This window comes from Saccopteryx leptura, chromosome 6 (assembly GCF_036850995.1).
Source record: "Saccopteryx leptura isolate mSacLep1 chromosome 6, mSacLep1_pri_phased_curated, whole genome shotgun sequence".
NCBI classification, from domain to species: Eukaryota; Metazoa; Chordata; class Mammalia; order Chiroptera; family Emballonuridae; genus Saccopteryx; species Saccopteryx leptura.
In genome coordinates this window covers 194,542,826-194,563,305 of record NC_089508.1, presented here as the reverse complement: position 1 = coordinate 194,563,305, position 20,480 = coordinate 194,542,826, and the positions used below count along the sequence as shown (strand labels likewise).

The 20,480-nt window shown below is 61.2% G+C and overlaps 1 protein-coding gene across 6 annotated transcripts in view; it reads right to left on the bottom strand.

Moving 5' to 3' along the window:
- Window positions 1–20,480, bottom strand: part of IQCE (IQ motif containing E) — a 40,208-nt gene that overhangs the window by 6,795 nt on the left and 12,933 nt on the right. For 4 of the 6 annotated variants that reach the window (XM_066344310.1, XM_066344312.1, XM_066344315.1 and 1 more), the window contains 13 exons: window positions 17,978–18,091; window positions 17,806–17,856; window positions 15,185–15,255; window positions 13,739–13,811; window positions 13,466–13,515; window positions 12,144–12,307; window positions 11,158–11,213; window positions 10,269–10,486; window positions 8,797–8,901; window positions 7,750–7,840; window positions 5,778–5,864; window positions 3,240–3,368; window positions 2,802–2,825 (listed from right to left, as the gene is read on the bottom strand). In XM_066344310.1, coding sequence (XP_066200407.1) covers window positions 2,802–2,825; window positions 3,240–3,368; window positions 5,778–5,864; window positions 7,750–7,840; window positions 8,797–8,901; window positions 10,269–10,486; window positions 11,158–11,213; window positions 12,144–12,307; window positions 13,466–13,515; window positions 13,739–13,811; window positions 15,185–15,255; window positions 17,806–17,856; window positions 17,978–18,091 — 1,233 coding nt within the window. The remainder of the gene's footprint in view (window positions 1–2,801; window positions 2,826–3,239; window positions 3,369–5,777; window positions 5,865–7,749; window positions 7,841–8,796; window positions 8,902–10,268; window positions 10,487–11,157; window positions 11,214–12,143; window positions 12,308–13,465; window positions 13,516–13,738; window positions 13,812–15,184; window positions 15,256–17,805; window positions 17,857–17,977; window positions 18,092–20,480) is intronic. The other 2 variants (XM_066344311.1, XM_066344313.1) reach the window with 2 other exon arrangements.

Here is a 20,480-nt window from a genome sequence, read left to right as displayed (position 1 = left end):
GGACTGCTCCGTCACAGGACACGGAAGAGAAGCTCTTCTCTCCCCAGAGCCTCCCCCGGGGACAGACACCAGCCCTGCTGGCCCAGGACACAGCGTCTGCTCAGCACTGGGGCGCAGCTGCTGACACTGGCCCTCCACTTATCCCACTTTACCCCCCCCGCCCCACCCCTAACGCTACGCAGGGACCACGGTCTCACACGATCACGGATGTTAGTGATCCTTTGACCTTAATCTCCACGACTTTCTCAACCACAGGTGCATCCGGAACCGAAGCCCAGGTTCGGGGAGAGCGCTTGTTTGAACGACCCCGCCCCCAGCCCGGCCAGAGCACCCCAGCTCCACACGTCACAGGACCACGGCTCTCGGACGGTTTAGGAGAATGCCCCACGGCACCCGAGTCCTTCGAGGTCTAGACACTCCGTGAGCACAGTTATCAAAAGAAAGCCTCTGTTTTTCTTGAAGGTGAGGTGACAGAAGAGACACAGAAGTGTGGTTTAGAAACAAATCCAGTGAAGGAAGGCGAGAGCATGCCTGGGGCAGATGGGCTTTTTTTTTTTTAAATGAATAAAGTCTTATTTTATTATTTTTTTCTTCTTCCACAGAGAGATAGAGAGAGAGTCAGAGAGAAGGACAGACAAGGACTAACAGGAACGGAGAGATGAGAAGCATCAATCATCAGTTTTTCGTTGCGACACCTTAGTTGTTCATTGATTGCTTTCTCATGTGTGCCTTGACCGTGGGCCTTCAGTAGACCGAGTGACCCCTTGCTCAAGCCAGCGACCTTGGGTCCACGCTGGTGAGCTCTGCTCAAACCAGATGAGCCCGTGTTCAAGCTGGCGACCTCAGGGTCTTGAACCTGGGTCCTCTGCATCCCAGTCCAATGCCCTATCCACTGCACCACTGCCTGGTCAGGCGCAGATGGACATTTTGACTAACTCAGGAGGTCCATCCTCAGAGGCCAGCAGAGCTATTGCAAGGGCCACCAACACTATCGAAGCAGAGGCCCCACGTGGGTCCCTGCCGTCCCCGGAGCCCACATGACAGCCCCGTGCGGAGGTCAGAGGCGAGGGAATGGTGGGAGCCGGGCAGCCAGCACACTCCACAGGCCTCTGTGTCCCCAAGCCACTCGTCCACTCGTTCAAAGATACTGAACGCTGACCACATGCCAGGCACCCCTCTGCCAACCAGGAACGCAGCGACAGAAGGACAGACGGTCCCCGCCTGCACGGCACTTGTCGGGTAGGGACAGTGCTCTGAGGGAACACACAGGGCAGGGCTGCAGAGGGACAGGTGGGGGTGCTCAGAGAGGGGTCTCTGCGGAGGACTGACTCAGTAGAGACCCGAGGAAAGCGAGGGAGCAAGACATGCACATATCTGGAGCAGGAGGCTTTCTGGGTAGACGTGGAGAGACAGCAAGTGCAAAGGGCCTGGGGCAGGCATGTGCCTCATGCCAGAGGCCAGAGGTGCCTCCCGGCTGAGCACCGCAGGGGCCAGGGAGTGGTGCGTAGGGCCCTTCGGGATCGGCTTTGGGTTTTGTTCCACGTGTGAGAGGAAGTCAGTGTGGAGAGGTGTTATCTGGCGTTTGACACTGTCACCCTGATGGCGGCGAGGGGAGAGGCTGCAGGAGGCCAGGGGCAGTCCAGGCCCCAGACCTGCACTGTCCCTCAGCTCCCTGCCGCTCGGCACCGCCCGCTGTCGGCTCTCACCTCCCTCTCCAGCCTGGCTCCCCTGCACCCTCCCTCCCCCCCAGCCCTGCACTGTCCCTCAGCTCCCTGCCGCTCGGCACCGCCCGCTGTCGGCTCTCACCTCCCTCTCCAGCCTGGCTCCCCTGCACCCTTCCTCCCCCTAGACCTGCACTGTCCCTCAGCTCCCTGCCGCTCGGCACCGCCCGCTGTCGGCTCTCACCTCCCTCTCCAGCCTGGCTCCCCTGCACTCTCCCTCCCCCACAGGCTGCAGCCCTCTGCACGCTCGGGGCTTCCCCTGCGTGACCCTTCTGCCTAGAACGCCCTTTCTCTTGCTCCTCGGTCCTGTGAGTTCCTGCTCACTCTCGGCCCCACTGGAGCTGAAGCACCGGCAGGGACTTGCCAGGCCTTCCCCAGAGCCACACCCACCGCCCGGCACGGTGATGACCTGTTGACCAGTACATCCTAAACCCTGGGCCCGAGGGCCCATCAGGTTGCTCAACACAGAAATGATGGTCAGTCAGCATGTGGAAAGGACGCGTGAATGTGCTAGCGAAGGCAGGTGTGATGTTATGCAAATAATTTTTTTGTTGTTGTTGTTGTCGTTTTTTTTGTATTTTTCTGAAGTTGGAAATGGGGAGGCAGTCAGACTCTGGAATGCACCCGACCAGGATCCACCCGGCATGCCCACCAGTGGGCAATTCTCTGCCCCTCCGGGGCGTCGCTCTGCTGCGACCAGAGCCACTCTAGCACCTGGGGCAGAGGCCATGGAGCCATCCCCAGCACCCGGGCCAACTTTGCTCCAATGGAGCCTCGGCTGCGGGAGGGGAAGAGAGAGACAGAGAAGAAGGAGAGGGGGAGGGGTGGAGAAGCAGATGGGCGCCTCTCCTGTGTGCCCTGGCCGGGAATCGAACCCGGGACCCCTTGCACGCCAGGCCGATGCTCTACCACTGAGCCAACCGGCCAGGGTGAATGATTGTTTGATGTTAATATCACTGCTGTATCTTCAACTTCACCTTGGGGTCTTGTCTGATTTCATGAAAACAAGTACTTAATGAAATCTCTTGAGATATCCCCACACGCACCTTTTTTGAAACTGGTGAGATAACCCTTCCTTACCTCATCTAGGGCAGCCTTTTTTTTCTGAAATAAAGAGACAAGGTGTGAGTTAACATGAGGACCGACTTTTCACAGTAGCGTCCACCTCCTGAGCCTGGCCTGCCGCAGCCACCAGGCGGGGAAGGCGGCGTGGCTGCCATGAGCTCTGGACAAGCTGTAGCCTCCGCCCCGGGCAGGCAGGCCCCTGTTCCTCCTCTGGGAAGGCGGCAGGTGCCTCCTGCTCCCCAGCAGGGTCCCCCCCCCCACGCTCCCAGGTGTGGTGTCTGTCCCCTTGCCCGGGCACATGTGTCCACCTTGTCTCTCCACGCTCTCCTGCCGTGTCCCCTGCACCCAGCACAGAGCCAGCCCCTCGAGGGGGACTCACGACAGCAGGTCTGGTAAACAGGGACACAGAGCGGCCCCTGCGGCCCAGCGGCAGGTCTTCCCGGGAGCCCTCACCTGGCGCCTGTACCCCTTCCACCGGGCCTGCAGGACCCTGGCGGCCATGTGTCTCCGCTCCTCCGGACAGGCGCCGGGTGGCCGGGACGAGGCCTCCTCGCTGGCATCGGGCTCAGCGTCCTCCTGGGTCTGCAGGGAACCGAGGTACCAAGGTGACCCCACTTCTGGAAGCTGGCAGGGTACCCCTTGCCACGACACAGACTACATGTTAACTCAGAGGAGAAATGGGTGCTCACCCGGCCCGGCATGCCGGATGCCACCGGGGAGACAGCACGTGAGCTGGGGAGCTGGGCGAGCAGGGTGTCCCGACCCCCGGCTATCCGGAGCCCTCTCCTCGGGCGCGGGCTCCGAGAGGCAGCTCAGCGGCACGGGCACATTCAATGACCCGCCTTTCAGGTCCTCCTTTGGTCTCTTTAGACTAATGCTGTCTTACAGAAGTGGGATGTCTGGGATTCAAGACAGTAGACTCCTAGCTCGGTTTTTAAGGTAGAAAGAAGCAAAAATTGCTACTGGGATGATCAAAATAACACTAATCTGTGCCACCTACGAGTCCACATTTATTATCTACAAGGACACCTCTCAACAAAAATGAAAATAGTGGCTTATTTATCTTATGTCAAAAATGTAAGCTCAGCGGAGACACACAGAGAAAGCCCTCACGGAGAGATGCCCAGAGCTGGTGAGTCGGCCTCCTGTCCCAGCACACAGCCACTGCCCGTCTGAGCTGCCGACCCTGACGGGCTGCAGTAGCCCCCGCACGCCCGTCTCTTCTGGGGCAGCGGTCACGTGTCACCAGAACCCCCGGCACACAGCAGTCACCCACGGGCGTGGCTCCTCCCCATCCTAACACATCGCCAGAGCTTCGCTCAGCTGAGAGCCAGTCCTGTCCCTGCCCCGTGTCAGGCGAGCAAACAGGTGAAATCAGACTCCGACAGCGTGGGCAGACGGTGGGAGGGAACACAGCCTGACACAGGTGCACATGCCTTGTGGAGAGCTGGCTGCCCCCGCACCTCACCTACAACCACCACCCGCACCCGGGCTGACGGCGGCCCCCACCCCGCGCAGAAGACACGCATGCTCCCAAGCTGCCCCCTCTCCTGTGCGTGGAAATGCCTTCATGCAGGGCAGACCCAGAGCTGGCTGCTCATTGTAAGAGCTTGAGACAACGCTAAGAGACAGCAAAGAGGTGCTCAGCCCCTGCCCCACGGGGTGGTCCCTGCCGCACGGGTGGTCCCTGCCCCACGGGGTGGTCCCTGCCGCACGGGGTGGTCCCTGCCCCACGGGGTGGTCCCTGCACGCACGGGGTGGTCCCTGCTGCACGGGGTGGTCCCTGCACGCACGGGGTGGTCCCTGCCGCACGGGGTGGTCCCTGCTGCATGGGGTGGGCCGCACGGGGTGGTCCCTGCCGCACGGGGTGGTCCCTGCACGCATGGGGTGGTCCCTGCCCCACGGGGTGGTCCCTGCCGCACGGGGTGGTCCCTGCACGCATGGGGTGGTCCCTGCCCCACGGGGTGGTCCCTGCCCCATGGGGTGGTCCCTGCCGCACGGGGTGGTCCCTGCACGCATGGGGTGGTCCCTGCCCCACGGGGTGGTCCCTGCACGCATGGGGTGGTCCCTGCCCCACGGGGTGGTCCCTGCAGCACGGGGTGGTCCCTGCATGCACGGGGTGGTCCCTGCCGCACGGGGTGGTCCCTGCACGCACCTCTGTGGGCGAGGTCTTCCTGAGGCACAGGGACCAGACCAGCCGTGACCTTTCTGGGGGAGAGGGATCTATGTCCAGCAGACACAGGTCACGGGCACCTTCCACGTCCGGGAGTGGAGAGCTGCTCTCCCTCCGAAAGGGTGGACAGTCCCCACTGGACGCCCCACCACGCATTAGCTGTCTCCCATGTGCTGCTGTGAGCATAGCAGGAGCCTCCCTGGCCCACCCTGAGTGGTCAGTGGAAACCAGGCACTGACCAGCGGTCCCTGTCACTGACAGGGAGATGCCACAGTGGATACTATGTCATTCTGACACCATGTCCTTGAGCTCAGGGGAAATGGGGAGGCTGATGGGGTGTGATTCCTAGGAAAGGAGGAAAGTGCCCCCATCAGGCCCTGTGGACACGGCCACGCTGCCTCGCACGTAGTGGACGATTTAGATCCCCAGTTCTGAAATCTGAGACGGTGGCAGAGCCTACGGAGAAGGTGCCCAAAGGCAGGAGGTGACCTGCAGCCTCGTGCTGGGCCCCCAAGCAGTCACTGGGGGACACAAGGGGACAGGACTGAACTGGAGTCCAACTCGAGCCCAGGGAGGATGTCAGTGCTAAGAAGGCCTTTCCTGTCCCCCGACCGCATGCTCCTGATAGGACAAACTGGTTTCTCATCCCTTCAAAACCCCCAGAACAGAAGACCTCTGCAGGCCGGAAAGAGGAGGAGCCTTCCAGAACCAAATGGATCCCACACACAAAGCCTTAGTTCCAATCCTGCTGGGAGTGGGGAGTATCTTCTCCCTGGGGGGAACGCTTTGAACATACAGAGACGTATACATTCACTCACGTGGGGCCTCCAGGACTCAGGGTGACCCGGAGCAGACAAGCCACACGCCAGGGGACCTGCCACTTCTGTGCCCGTGAGCGCCCCCCTCTGAAACAGACAGCGATACCCCCCAAAGGCTCCACGTGGCCGGACCAGACACGCCCATGCCACCCGCGGGGCTAGGCAACCCCGGCCCTGGTGTCGTGCCCGCCTGGGCAGATGGCACAGGCACTCAGGTATGACAGTCCTGCAGCGTGGTCACCTCCCGGACACCGGGCAGCGGCACTGCAGGACTGAGCACGTTGTCCGAAGCCCCGGGAAAACCTCATGAACACACGCCCACATGGAAAACACAAAGTGTTTCTTCACTGGAGAGAAGAGAGAGACTCGCGGGTGGGACCCCACCCTCCTGGCGGCCGACAGGACACGTGGGAGCAGCTGGCCGCACGGCGTCGGGGGCTGTGGCGTGCTCTCCACGGGACCGCCCGACGGCCAGCACTGGGCCCCGTCTCCACGCTCTGCTCCAGAGCCGACCTCCGGCACGTGTCCCCGTCTCTGGCACCAGAGAGGGCACACGCGGTGCCACGCGCTCAGAGGAGAGGCCTGACACCAGGAGTCTGGGCGCACCAGCCGCTGTGGGGGCCGGAGCCGGAGCCAGGATGGGGAACGCCCGCTGCTCAGCCTGCGGCCGCCAAGCTGCCCTCTGTGGCCAGGGACAGTCTCTGCCAGGCCCCTGGCTGCCGACACAGAAGTCACTGTCGGAAGCAATAGGACTTCTTGGCTCAACAGTGTCCCAGGTAAAGACGTGCCGTGTGGTGGGTCCCGGCTCAGACCTCCGGAAGCAGAAATGCCAGAGCGGGGAAAGCAGACACCAGCCGCACGGACTCCGTCACCTCTCATGTGCGCTCACTGGGGCACACCAGACCATGTGGCCTCCCTCTCCCACGGCCACCAGGCTGCTCACTGGGGCCCACCAGACCATGTGGCCTCCCTCTCCCATGGCCACCAGGCTGCTCACTGGGGCCCACCAGACCATGTGGCCTCCCTCTCCCACGGCCACCAGGCTGCTCACTGGGGCCCACCAGACCATGTGGCCTCCCTCTCCCACGGCCACCAGGCTGCTCACTGGGGCACACCAGACCATGTGGCCTCCCTGTCCCATGGCCACCAGGCTGCTCTAGGGCACACGGCAGGGTTTCAATTTTTATTCACTGATTTTAGTGAGAGAAGAAGAGGGGAGGAGAGAGAGAGAGTCAGGAACATCAATCTGTTCCTGTATGTGCCCTGGCCAGGGATCGAACCGGCAACCTCTGTGCTTTGGGATGATGCTCTAACCCAGTGGTTGGCACACTGCAGCTCGCGAGCCACATGTGGCTCTTTGGCCCCTTGAGTGAGGCTCTTCCACAAAATACCACGTGTGGGCGCTACCTCGATAAGGAATGTACCTACCTACGTACAGTAGTTTAAGTTTGAAAAATTTGGCTCTCAAAAGAAATTTCAGACGTTGTACTGTTGATATTTGGCTCTGTTGACTGGTGAGTTTGCCGACCACTGCTCTAACTGAGCTATCTGGCCACTGCTAAAGCCACAGGGTGTTAACACTTCGTTATCTGTTGTTTCTGTTAACAGGTACCAGGGTATAGACCTGCCATCTGGAAACCCATTACCTGAAACCCAGGATTAGCGAGCAGGCCATTCTAGCCACCAGAAGTCCAAGCGCAGGCAGCGCTGCCCCAGCAGGGACCCCTCAGGGCCACCAAGACCCCCTCGTTCGTATCAGTGAGGCAGCAGGGGACGGGAACAGGGAGGCTGGTGTGCCTACACCTGCCTGTTCCCTGCCACCCACCGGAAAGTCGACACTGACCAACCAGTCAGTCCAGAACTGTGGGACTCAGGGCGCACGATCTATAGAAATCAGCGTGGCGGTGAGAGGACACGGGCGTGTCCGGGTCGGGGACAGTCGGAATCGTGACGTCTCCGCTGCGTCCCTTACCTCAGGGGCCACTTCCATGGGGTCATCTTCCTCTTCCTTCTTAATTGCTTCCAGGTCCTGAAACTTCTTGGTCAGCGCCTGAATTTCCTCTCTAATGTTGAGAAGAGGGAAAAGTCATCGTGCGGTACCAGACGTCCTCGTGTGACAGTGGGGACAGCAGCCGGAAGGGTGGGCAGGGACGCCCCTCCCGGAGCAGTGTGGGCCCCCGCCGCTGCCCACTGCACGCGCGACGGGGCAGCTGCCGTCTGCGTCAGAGGGGACCGAGGGACCCTGCGCGTCACGCCTGGTCAGAAATGAACAGGTCTGGCTGCACGGGTGACGCACAGGCACTCGGTGGGGGTTTCAAATGAACGACAGGAATGGAAGGAACCATGTACCCTCACAACAGACTGAGGCAAAGTGACCATGTCTCCTCTGCACACCTGCCCTTTCGGACTTCGCTCTAGCCTTCAGACCAAATCGACTCACGTTTCTTCTGAAGACTTTTCTAAATTTGTTTCAGTAATGTCTTACTAGTTATTCTGAGTGCTGATATTTCTGCTCAGATTTCTGTTCCACTCTTTGGGAACTCACCGTTTTAAAGGACAGGACTCAGTGGAGTGGAGTAAATCCACGATGTTGTACGGCCATCACCACTGTCTGACTCTAGATCCCGGGGGGCTCTCCCTCACCCCCCAGGAGCCCCGTACCCGTCCGTCATGCCCACTCCTGTCACCCAGCCCCTGGCCACCGTTCACCTGCTTCCTGACTCTACGGCTTGGCCTGCTCTGGACATTTCAGAATCATACACTACGCGGCCTTTCCTGTCTGCCGCGTTCCCCTGCACACCGGCTTTGAAGGTCTGCAGGGGGTACTGTCCCAAAGAGCTAAGTGACACCTGGGCCGGTCCGAGGCTCAGCAGTGGGCACAGCCGGGGTGGAGGGTGCAGGCGGGCGAGGTGCCCCAGGCCAGCTCTCTAGCCCTGGCCCAGGTGGAGGGGGCGGGGCCGCCCAGGGCAGGAAGAGGGGGGTTGGGGTCCTGTGCTCTCCGACGGACCCCCCCACTCACCTCAGAGCCTCCTCCCTGGCCCGCCTCTCCTCCTCGCCTTCCCGCACGCCCTGCAGCTCCTTCTCCAGGTCAGCTCTGGTCCGCAGCAGCTGCTCCACTTCCACACTGAGCACAGAGCCAGAGACGCCTCAGCACTCAGTGCGAGGAGGACTTCCGTGAGGCCCACGGCCGCCGGGTGGGCCAGCTCCCTCACTCGCCACCGCGGACAGACCCCAGGGGCAGGGGGAGGAAGAGCCAGCGACAGGCGGTGCGGGGGGCGCAGTGCTGAGTAGCCAGGTGCACTGAGGTCCCTGCTCTCATGACCACAGTGTCCCACGGGGACAGGCACTAACTGCCCCAGCAGTCCCAGCGGGGACCTCCTCATGTCTCAGGAGAGCTCAAGGGCCGCCTGAGCTGAGGCTGTGAGGACACGGGGGGGGGGGGCTCCCCAGGCACCTCCACTGCTCCCACCTGGGCTTCCGTGTCCCACAGGTGACATGTGGCCACAGAGGTGGAGACCTATCTGAAGCTCAGTTCTACGGCTTCTGTCACCGTGACCTAATGTCCCTGGTCCCATGAAGCTCATGAGGTCGCACAGCGTGAGTGGTCTGCAGAGCAGGGTGCATAGCAAGGGCCCTGTATATGGAGCGATGATTGTGGCAGGAGCTAGCTTGAGTGGTCACCAGACGGGTAACTTTCCTTTCAAAATGATCAGCCTAGTTTTGGAAACTTCCTGGAACACAGACTTCTACGAAGAACCTATCAGCTCAGGTAGATGCACTATCGGACGCTAACTGCAGGTGAGGGGCAGGTGGGTGTGAAGGGTGTGGTTTTCTGCTGTAACTGAAGACAGGGGGCTCATGCCACGGTGCAGCTGGGGAGTCCCTCCCCCAAGGCTGACTGTGCACACCAGTCACCAGGGGTCTCAGCAGGTCAGTCCTCCCCACTCAAGCTGCCTTTATTTCACAACCAAAATATAAGCTTTAGACTCCCCTAAAAATATTCATGCAGCCCTGGCCAGTTGGCTCAGTGGTACAGCGTCGGCCCAGCATGTGGAAGTCCCAGGTTCGATTCCTGGTCGGGGCACACAGAAAAAGCACCCATCTGCTTCTCCACCCCTCCCCCTCTCCTTCCTCTCTGTCTCTCTCTTCCCCTCCTGCAGCCGAGGCTCCATTGGAGCAAAGTTGGCCGGGCGCTGAGGATGGCTCTGTGGCCTCTGCCTCAGGTGCTAGAATGGCTCTGGATGCAACAGAACAACACCCCAGATGGGCAGAGCATCGCCCCCTGGTGGGCGTGCCGGGTGGATCCCGGTCGGGCGCATGCGGGAGTCTGTCTCTCTGCCTCCGTTTCTCACAAAATACCAAAAAATAAAATAAAATAAAAATCATGCAATCACTGCTGCGAGCTGCAGGTCCTCCCCGGAGCCTGAGAGCGCTGACGCCCGGCAGGGACAGATCTAACAGGAAGCAGGGCCTCCAGCAGGGGCCACCTACTCGCGCTGCTGCAGCTGGGCCTGCAGGGCCTTCCGCTCGCCTTTCAGGCTCCTCACGGCTCCGCGGAGACGCGTGCTGTCCTCGGGGTGCTCGCTGTCCTCCTGGCGCTCAGACCGGGGCTGCCCGGACACCGGGGAGCTGGGCGCGTAGAGAGCCAGGGTGTCTGACTTGACCACGTCTGAGGCCTCCGGTTTGGGGATTTCCATTGAACTTATCTTCTGGAGAAAACAGAGGCGTCAGTCAGACATCATTTCTAGAGACCCCCATGGACGTCAGTCAGCACTGCTCACTTGGCGAGCTCAGCCCAGGGGCCCCTGGACCTCCACAGGGGCCTTTCCTTCCTAACAACCCTTATTTTAAAAATACCCACAAATTTTTAAAAATTAAGTTTTCTGCTTCTAACTATATAACATCATATTTTCTAAACTGTCTCCTCTAGGCTGACTCTGCTCAGCCAAACTGAGACAGCTCTGAGATTGACCAGCTGCTCAAAAGGTCCTGACACTCTGACCACTGTCAGAGTCAGACTGATGACCGGTCCGCAAATTCACCAGGCGGACAGAGGGAATGTTCTAGGTGTGGACACACAGGGTCTTGCGGACGCAGATGCCGCAGGTCGGCGAGGAAAGCCCCCGGGGAGCGGCAGGCAGTAAAGCCCACGTGCGCACGGGAGCTGGGGCTCCGAAGGGGCCCGACCCACTGTCCCGGTGCTGCACGCACGGCCCTCAGGTCCCGTCCACCTCCGGTCTGCGCACCGTGCTCAGGGCCCCCGCAGTCAGTCCCTAACTCCAGGAGCAAAGCCCCTGGCCTGTCCTCATCCTCATTAGCCGCCTGGCCACCCCCCAGGCTCCGGCAGGCCCCGAGGAGCGGGGGACGCCGACGCGCGCACCTTCTCCAGCTCTGCGATCCGCCTCAGCAGCCGGGGCTTGCTCCACTCGGCGTAACCTAGCGGGAGAGCGGGCGTGTGAAGACGCCCTGTGCTGCCCCAGTGGCCTTCCAGCCAGACCCTCGTCTGCAGGGGCCCGAGGGCTCCCCTCCCCGGCTGGCACCACGTGTGGCCAGCGGCAAGGTCGGCAGAGCCACGGCGAGCAGAGTCTCGTGCTCCAAAGGGCTTCTTGGGGGCGAGGGGGCCACTGGAGTGGCCGACACGTCCCTCGGGCCTCTGTGGCACCAGCGGCCCAGGTCAGCAGCAGCCCCTATGGGACGCCGCAGCGCTGTCCTCCAGGGCCCTGGGTATCGGTCTGTCCAGCTCAGCAAGCGGGTGGACCTCAGGAAGCAAGTGATGCTTCCCACGGCTGCTCACACCCGGGTCCCCATCCTCAGAGTGGCCTCCAGGCCCCTCTGCTCCTTGTGCCTCGACCACGCCCACCCTCATCACTGCCCACCGCTTCCTGCTGGCTGGTCCCCAAACGTCCCAGGACACGCAGGGCCTCTGTGCTCACTGCTCTCCTGCCTCAAGGGTCCAACCGATGACCAGCACGGCTGACCCTCACCGCTCAGGCCCACGCAGGGGGCCCTCCTGGGACACCTGCTACACCTGCTGCCTCTTCACACCGTCGCCCCGCCTGCCCCCCCCCTGACTCACGCCCTCCTGCTGGGTCCTCTCCCTCCCGACACGTCACCCCCTGAGGGACACCCGCGTGCTTCTGGTCACTGCTGTCTCAGCGCCCGGGACAGTGCTGGGCACACCGCGGGCGCCGTCAGTTCTGAACTACACGGAGTGCAGCGTGGCCCCGCAGTGATCTGTGAGGTGGGGAGGTGGGGAGGGGCCCGCGTCGCCCTCAGAGCCAGGACGTGGCCCCCCCTGTACCCCCTCAGCGCCAGGATGTGGCCCCCCCCGGGCGGGTGCCCCCCCCCGTGCCCCCGGGAAGGTACCCCTCGTGCGGGGGAGGGTGGGCGAGCAGCTCAGCACGCGGTCCAGGTCCTCCTTCAGGCTCCGGTTCTCCTCCGTGAGCTCCTGCACGCTGCGCGACAGGCTCAGCAGGGTGCTGCTCAGCTTCCTCTGCCTCCTGAGGCCGGACTTCTTCTCCGCGGGGGGCCTGGGGACCACAGGACCGAGGCTAGCTCCTCGCCGGGCTCCACAGATGTGTGCACGCGGGGTGTGGGGGGGAGGCACGCGGGGGCCCGGGCGGGCTGCGGGGAGCGTGAGAGCCACACAGGAGTCACGAACCAGCCCCGCGTTCGCAAACTGTCCCCTGAACAGAGCTCCACGATTCCAGTTAGCAAACCCCTGTGGCCAATCACTGCACTGTCTACATGACGATCTCCGCAGTGCCGCCCGTCTGTGCTCTCTCTGCTCCACGAGCACCTGCCTCTCGTCCCAGAGTCGACTGCTCCAGTGACCCTCGCTACCCCGGGCTCTGCCCACTCGCTGCCGTCCACCTGTAACCCTGCTCAACCCACCACAGACACGGGCAGAGTGGACAAAACCCAGCTCGGGTCAGACGAGGCAGCACCACTGCCCGCCTCAGTCCTCACGGCCACTGTGTGCCGGGCGCTATTGAGTGCACGCTCTTCGTGCTTTGGGGTTCTCTGTTTAGAACAGCCCCCCGAGGGCAGCGTGTCCAGTGCCCCTGGAGGAGGAAACGGCCGTGGGCTCAACGTCACACATCCACTTCAGGCACCGAGAACGGGGTCTTGGACGCGTCCGCTGACAACGCGGCAGGGGCCGCGGGAACCTAGCTCTGCCTCCCCAGGAGCACCCGCTCTGTCTCCAACCACTCGGCGCCCCTTCACGGGAAAGGGGGCGGAGCAGAGGGGAAGACGTGCCGGCCCCGTGGGAGTGCCCACTGGTGTCCGGCATGTACTACAGGCAGCGAGCCACATGGCAAGTCTGCCGTGATCGCTGCTCCCACTGTTTGCTGACGGCAGGATTCGTCTGGAAGGGGACAGGGAACCTAGGTGATAAGGGGACCCTGATGTCTCTCCTAATATATGTAGTTGGCAAATGACCTTGTACCTGGTGTCTTGGAAACCAGAGCTTACTAACCCTAAGCTGGGACCATCGGTGCTTGGACAAGGACCACACAGGCGATGTGCTGTTGGCAGTGAGCTTGGGGCAACTGTGTGTGTGTGGGGGTGCGTCTGTAACCACGGCGATGGGAACATAGCAGACAGCCACTAAGGAGTGAGGCAGGGGCGCACTGGGAGTTTAACACGGAGACAGGACACAGGCCGCAGCCCCGAGAGTATCGTACTTCCTTCCTGTGGTTTCCAAACTCGCCAGCAGTGTCTGGAGACGATGGATCTGTGAACACCAAACGGGAAGGCATTCAAGTTCCAGCGAGCCCAGGACGCCTGTCCCTGAAAGACCTGCCATCGGACGCCAGCGGCCACCTGCATCGAGAGGTAGGTGCCATGACTCACGCTCACGCCGACCTGGGCGGGCAGGGTCCCCTCAGTGTCCCTGGACAACTGACCCACACCCTCTCCTCCGGCCCTGTCCCTGCTCTGGGCAGAAGGGCACCCACCTCCTCATAGTACGTCTCCATGGCGATCCTCATCTCTTCCAAGTCTGTGGTCTTCACATCGGCCTGCAGCTTGCTGGAAGCCCAAGACCAGCGTCAGCGCGCCCTGCCCTCACTCCCGGCAGGAGCCAGGAGCGCCCCGGAGCTCAGAGCAGGACGGGCTCCAGGAGAGCCGGGCTGAGAGGGGAGGGCCGAGCGACCCGAGCCAGCCAGTGAGCTCACACGGGACTCCTTCCAGACGGACAGGAGAGCTGCTCACGCCCACAGGCCCCTTCCCGGGGTGGGAGCGGAGGTGACAGACTCCTGACAATGTCCTTTGCTAGTGAGAGGCTGTCATTAGAGCCGGACACCTTTGGAACAGGTGGGGTCTGTGTAAATGCCAGAGAACTATTTTCCTCCTTGCACTGTCAGTATAATTCTCCATTCTCAGCTGCTAACAGACCTTAGATAAAGGCAACTTACAGAGAAATGAAAGCTACAGAGTTCAGAATCCTGAAACAAAGAAGGGGGAACTCCTGGTTCAAGAGGAGACACGGGCAACAGACAGCAGACCTCACATTTCCTTAGCTCAACTCAAGCCCCGCTGGGAAAGGCTGGGGCAGCCCCACCAGGGCAGCAGAGGACGTGCTGGGGGAGGGGCAGTGGGGGTCAAGGCTGAGGACCTGGGGTGCTTCTGTCGAGACCCACAAAGTTCAAGCCGGAGGGAGAGAGTGAGCTGCAGAGGGCTACGGAGAGAAAGCCTGTCTTCAGTGTGACAGGGACAGGAAGAGGGTAAAGGAAAATACTCCTTCCTGACACCTGGAAGAGGCAACGAATAATTTCCTCTTCTTTTGGTAGAAAGATGAAGTTGGGACCAGGATGGCAGGTGGGAACTAAAGCTGCCGTCTGAGAACATGGAGACAACAGTGAACCGAAATGAGGCAGGGGCGCCCACTGACCCCACGGCCTCAGGGAGACAGGGACGCCCGCTGACCCCACGGCCTCAGGGGGACAGGGACGCCCGCTGACCCCACGGCCTCAGGGGGACAGGGACGCCCGCTGACCCCACGGCCTCAGGGGGACAGGGACGCCCGCTGACCCCACGGCCTCAGGGGGACAGGGGCGCCCGCTGACCCCACGGCCTCAGGGGGACAGGGATGCCCGCTGACCCCACGGCCTCAGGGGGACAGGGACGCCCGCTGACCCCACGGCCTCAGGGGGACAGGGACGCCCGCTGACCCCATGGCCTCGAGGGGGACAGGGACGCCTGCTGACCCCATGGCCTCAGGGGGACAGGGATGCCCGCTGACCCCATGGCCTCAGGGGGACAGGGATGCCTGCTGACCTGGCCCCCTCAGGGGGGATGGGCACACCCGCTGACCCCATGGCCTCGAGGGGGACAGGGACGCCTGCTGACCTGGCCCCCTCAGGGGGGATGGGCACACCCGCTGACCCGCGGCCGGGCCGTACCTGATGGTGCTGTCCTTGTCCTTGCACTGCTGCTCCAGCTTCAGAATCCTCTGCTTGAGCCCGTTGATGACCTGCCATCAGAACAGCACACCTAAGGATGACCGCGTCCACGTGCACGGGCTCCTGGAGACTGACCGTCCTGCCTGGGCTACGCCGGGCGCCCCTCCCAGCTGACCCTGACCGGGCAGCACCCACAAAGCCTCCCACCAGTGCACATCCGCCCTGACTGCCCTCCCTGTTGAATCACCAGCTCCTCTGCTGGACCACAGGTGCAGCCAAGAGGACGGTGCCTGTCCCACCACGCAGGGCAGGGGCGGAGGGGGCCCGGGCGTACATGGAGCAGTCCTCCCCTGTCACACGCCACACTCTCCCCAGGAGGACGGCGCCTGTCCCACCACGCAGGGCAGGGGCGGAGGGGGCCCTGGTGCACATGGAGCAGCCCTCCCCTGTCACACGCCACACTCTCCCCAGGAGGACGGCGCCTGTCCCACCACGCAGGGCAGGGGCGGAGGGGGCCCTGGTGCACATGGAGCAGTCCTCCCCTGTCACAGGCCACACTCTCCCCAGGAGGACGGCGCCTGTCCCACCACGCAGGGCAGGGGCGGAGGGGGCCCTGGTGCACATGGAGCAGCCCGCCCCTGTCACAGGCCACACTCTCCCCAGGAGGACGGCGCCTGTCCCACCACGCAGGGCAGGGGCGGAGGGGGCCCGGGCGTACATGGAGCAGCCCGCCCCTCAGTCACACGCCACACTCTCCCCAGGAGGATGGCGCATATCCAGGGACAGATGTCAGCTGGAGCCAGTCTGCGCCGTTACAAATGCGCTTTCTGCGTTAATCCTGGTCAGCCCTGGGCACAGGTGCGGGGTTTCTGCTGCACGGATGGTGGTGACGAGTGCACGCTCCATCGCAGGACGCAGCCCCTTGCCGGGCGATCTGGCAGCGTAACTGCACACACACACTTCTGAGCACAGCTCTGTGGTCTCACACCCTTTAAGAACATTTTCCTGAAGGTGCCGACGCAGCGGGATTGCGGTTTGAAGGCTTCTCCTCAGTTTCCCTCCCCGATCGGGGAGGGAAGTGTGTGCAAGGGCCCTTCTCCTGGACCTTTGGGGCCGTCCCAGAAAGAGCAGGGTGGGCACGGGGTGCCCGTCGCCCTGACTCCAGTGCGCCCCTGGGCCTGCGGTCTGGTTCCCGCGGCCTGTGTGTTGCTGCTTCACAGCGAGAAGCCACACACACACACCACACACACACACAGCAGGACAATGTCTTCCCCTCCAGCAATTACTGCTGGGGACCTAGGGGGGCCCCAGCCCCAGCCTATGGTCACTCACTGCCAAACCAATTTGGGCCAATCTCTAAGAAATGGGGATTGAAGTTCCTATTACCAAAAGCCAAGTGACATTATGCACCTGTGTAAACTCTACGAGGATTGAGTCACTATCATGCAAACACGGCTTTCTTGGGGAAACACGCCGGTTCTGTCCCAGGCACGTGAGTGCATACAAGGTGCCGTCCTCACACGGAACTGTGACCTGCTCCGTGCAGGTCAGTAGGGTCTTCGCACATCCTTGCAGGCTTTTATCACACATTTTATGTTACCAACCCCGTTAGTCACACTGTTAGCTTTGTTTCATTCTTTGTGGTCAATGCCCTCCAAATTGTATCCCTTCCAGTTTTCTTTGTAGCATTTCAGAGTTTGGAAAATTTATTTCCTTGACTTGTGTTCTGTTTATGGTGGAACTTGCTCTCCAGCTCTGATACTTTATTGCCACAGCACAAACTGTATAATGGTTCCAGTGTCAGTTCCATCCTGTCTGTTACGTGCTGGTAAGTAACACAGGAGAGAAGCCTGAATGTGCTTTAAGGGTTTTTCTACCCCTGCTTTGCTTATCTTAAGTCAGGACCCCTTGTTAAACACAACATGTTTCCTTAGGTGTGGCGGGTGGGCAGCCCTGGGATGGTGTTTTATACAGTAGACACGCCCGCGGGCAGCGTCTTCTACAGTGGACACGCCCGCGGGCAGCGTCTTCTACAGTGGACACGCCCGCGGGCAGCGTCTTCTACAGCGGACACGCCCGCGGGCAGCATTTTATACAGCGGACACGCCCGCGGGCAGCGTCTTCTACAGTGGACACGCCCGCGGGCAGCGTCTTCTACAGTGGACACGCCCGCGGGCAGCGTCTTCTACAGTGGACACGCCCGCGGGCAGCGTCTTCTACAGTGGACACGCCCACGGGCAGCGTTTTCTACAGTGGACACGCCCGCGGGCAGCATTTTATACAGTGGACACGCCTGCGGGCAGCATTTTCTACAGTGGACACGCCTGCGAGCAGCGTTTTCTACAGTGGACACGCCTGCGGGCAGCGTTTTCTACAGTGGACACGCCTGCGGGCAGCGTTTTCTACAGTAGACATGCCTGCGGGCAGCGGCTCGGCCCCCAGAGCCCCCAGCCCCTGCAGCAGCATCGCGAATCCCCGTGGCTCTGGGGAGGGTGGTTTCGGGACGCTCTGAGTCCTGTACCTGCTGCCCCTCCTGTGTGGGTGCGTCAGAGAAGAGACAGCTGTTTGTACACTGAGACTTCGGCAGACAGGTGACCCGTCCTGCGGGAGGTCATACTCACCCAGCTGGTCTCAGGCCTTTTCTCTGCCAGCGTCCAAGCGAAATCCGAGCCCTGTGGTGAGCAGATGGAGACACGAGAACGTGGAGTCCAGGTTCTCCCCCCGCCCCCATGTCGGTCAGGCAGCTCCTGCTCCTCCGGTCAGGGCACCCCCCCTGCAGGACCGGGGACCTACCCGGGACGGGTCCAGAAGCTGCTCTATCTGCCGGTCCTTCCTGGTGTTTTCCTCCTCCAGGCGCCGAAGCTTTGTCCTCATTAGGTCCGCATCGCTTTTCTGCACGTGCAACGCCTGCAAGGGGGGGGGGGCACTGAGCAGTGCGAGGCTGCGCCGCGGCCATGGGCCTCGCCAGGTGGTGCCCGCACGGGTCAGCCGCACCTGAGGTTGCTGGGAAAGGTAAGAAAGCTAATAATGGGCCTGACCAGGCAGTGGCACAATGGATAGAGCATCGGACTGGAACACGGAGGACCCAGATTCAAGACCCTGAGGTCGCCAGCTCGCACGTGGGCTCATCTGGTTTGAGCAAAGCTCACCAGTTTGAGCCCAAGGTCGCTGGCTCGAGCAAGGGGTCACTCAGTCTGCTGTAGCCCCTGGTCAAGGCACATATGAGAAATCAATCAATGAACAACTAAGGTGTCACAACAAAGAATTGGTGCTTCTCATCTCTCTTTTCCTGTCTGTCTGTCCCTCTCTCTGTCTCTGTCACAAGAAAAACAAGAAGAGGAAGCTAATAAAGGAGCTCTGCTTCTGAAACATGGGGGCTCTCGCTTTCCCCAGCCTGCTGCTCTCCGTAGCTCTGGGCGTTGTGGGGAACAGCAGACCAGCTGAGACCTCAGAGGTTCCTGAAACTCCCTTTTCACCACACGTACCCTGCATGGGGTACCAGCCTGGACAGCCAGTGGGCACAGACGAGAAAAGCCTCCTCCCTCTAACAGGGAAGGGGCAGCTGAACACGGCAGAGAACACACAGGCAAGAACTGCTCCCCCCCAGCAGACACAGCCCTGCCAGCAGAGGCCGGACGGGGAGGCTAGACCTCCTCCACCAGACAGGCTGTAGCCGCTGCCCCGCCCTCTTCCTGGGGGAGGTGTCGGTGGTCAGAGGAGGCCCACTAGAGGGCCAGGGCTTTCCATTGTCCGGTGGCAATGAAGCCACACACACACACACACACACACACACAAAACAACACAGGGAGGCTTAAATCCTAACCTATCAACAATTACATTAAATGTAAATGATCTAAACAGGGCAGTCAGAAGACAGAGGTTGGCAAAGTAGATTAAGAACATGGCCCTGGCCGGTTGGCTCAGCGGTAGAGCATCAGCCTAGCGTGCGGAGGACCCGGGTTCAATTCCCGGCCAGGGCACACAGGAGAAGCGCCCATTTGCTTCTCCACCCCTCCGCCGTGCTTTCCTCTCTGTCTCTCTCTTCCCCTCCCGCAGCCAAGGCTCCATTGGAGCAAAGATGGCCCGGGCGCTGGGGATGGCTCTGTGGCCTCTGCCTCAGGTGCTAGAGTGGCTCTGGTCGCAACATGGCGACGCCCAGGATGGGCAGAGCATCGCCCCCTGGTGGGCAGAGCGTCGCCCCTGGTGGGCGTGCCGGGTGGATCCCGGTCGGGCGCATGCGGGAGTCTGTCTGACTGTCTCTCCTTGTTTCCAGCTTCAGAAAAATGAAAAAAATAAAAATAAAAATAAAAAAGAACATGACCCAACCACACGCTGTCCACAAGAAACCCATCTTAAACAACGAGAGAGGTGGGTCGAAAGTAAAAGGCTGAGAAAGAAATGCTACTGAAATGTGAAACTAGAGTAAGGAGGAGGCTCTATTAGTGGCAGATAAGGCAGACTTAAGAGAACAGAAAATGACCAGCTCAGAGAGCAATGTTCCACAAAGATCATAAGGGTCAATCCGTCAAGAAGACAGCAACCTCAGTGTGTACCCACCAAACAACAGGGCTGCACACACGGGAAGCCCAGTGGACAGAACTGGGAGGGAGATGGGAAAGCGTGCAATTGTGGCGGAGATCTCAGCGCCCTTCCCTCAACAAGTGACAAACAGCCAGACAGGCCGGGAAGGTGCAGAGTCAACACCACCGGCCCCAGCAGGTCCTAACTGACGCTTACGGAACACTTGCCTCTCTTCAAATGCCCACGGGACACACACGAACAGGGACCACAGCTGGGCCTCAGAAACCTCAGCAGATTCAAAAAATGGGGTGAAATCACATCGAGGGTCTGTGGCCACAGTGGGATCGAACGAGAGGTCATCAACAACCAGAATAACAGGGAAACCTTTAAACTCCTAGAAACTAAACAACACAATCCCAAATCACCACAAGGCAGAGTCCTGTGGGAAATGACATCAGAAAGTGACAACACGCGGGAACCTGTAGGACACAGCGAAGCAGCTCCGAGGGGGACACTGTGGACAGAGGCAGCAGCCAGACAGGTCCGAGGAGGGCAAGGTCTCACACCGTGTGGCCCCACCCATGTGATGTCACCAAGATGCCAAACACGGAGCTGGAGGGACCGCCAGGGGCCGCGGGGCTGAGGGACGGTGGGAGGGAGGGCTCTGAGGCCCGGAGTGCCCGTCTGGATGGCAGCAGTGGTGACACGAGCCCACACGTGGTGACACATGGTACGGCTGTCACTCCCCCGGTGTAGACGCTGCTCTGTGGGCCAG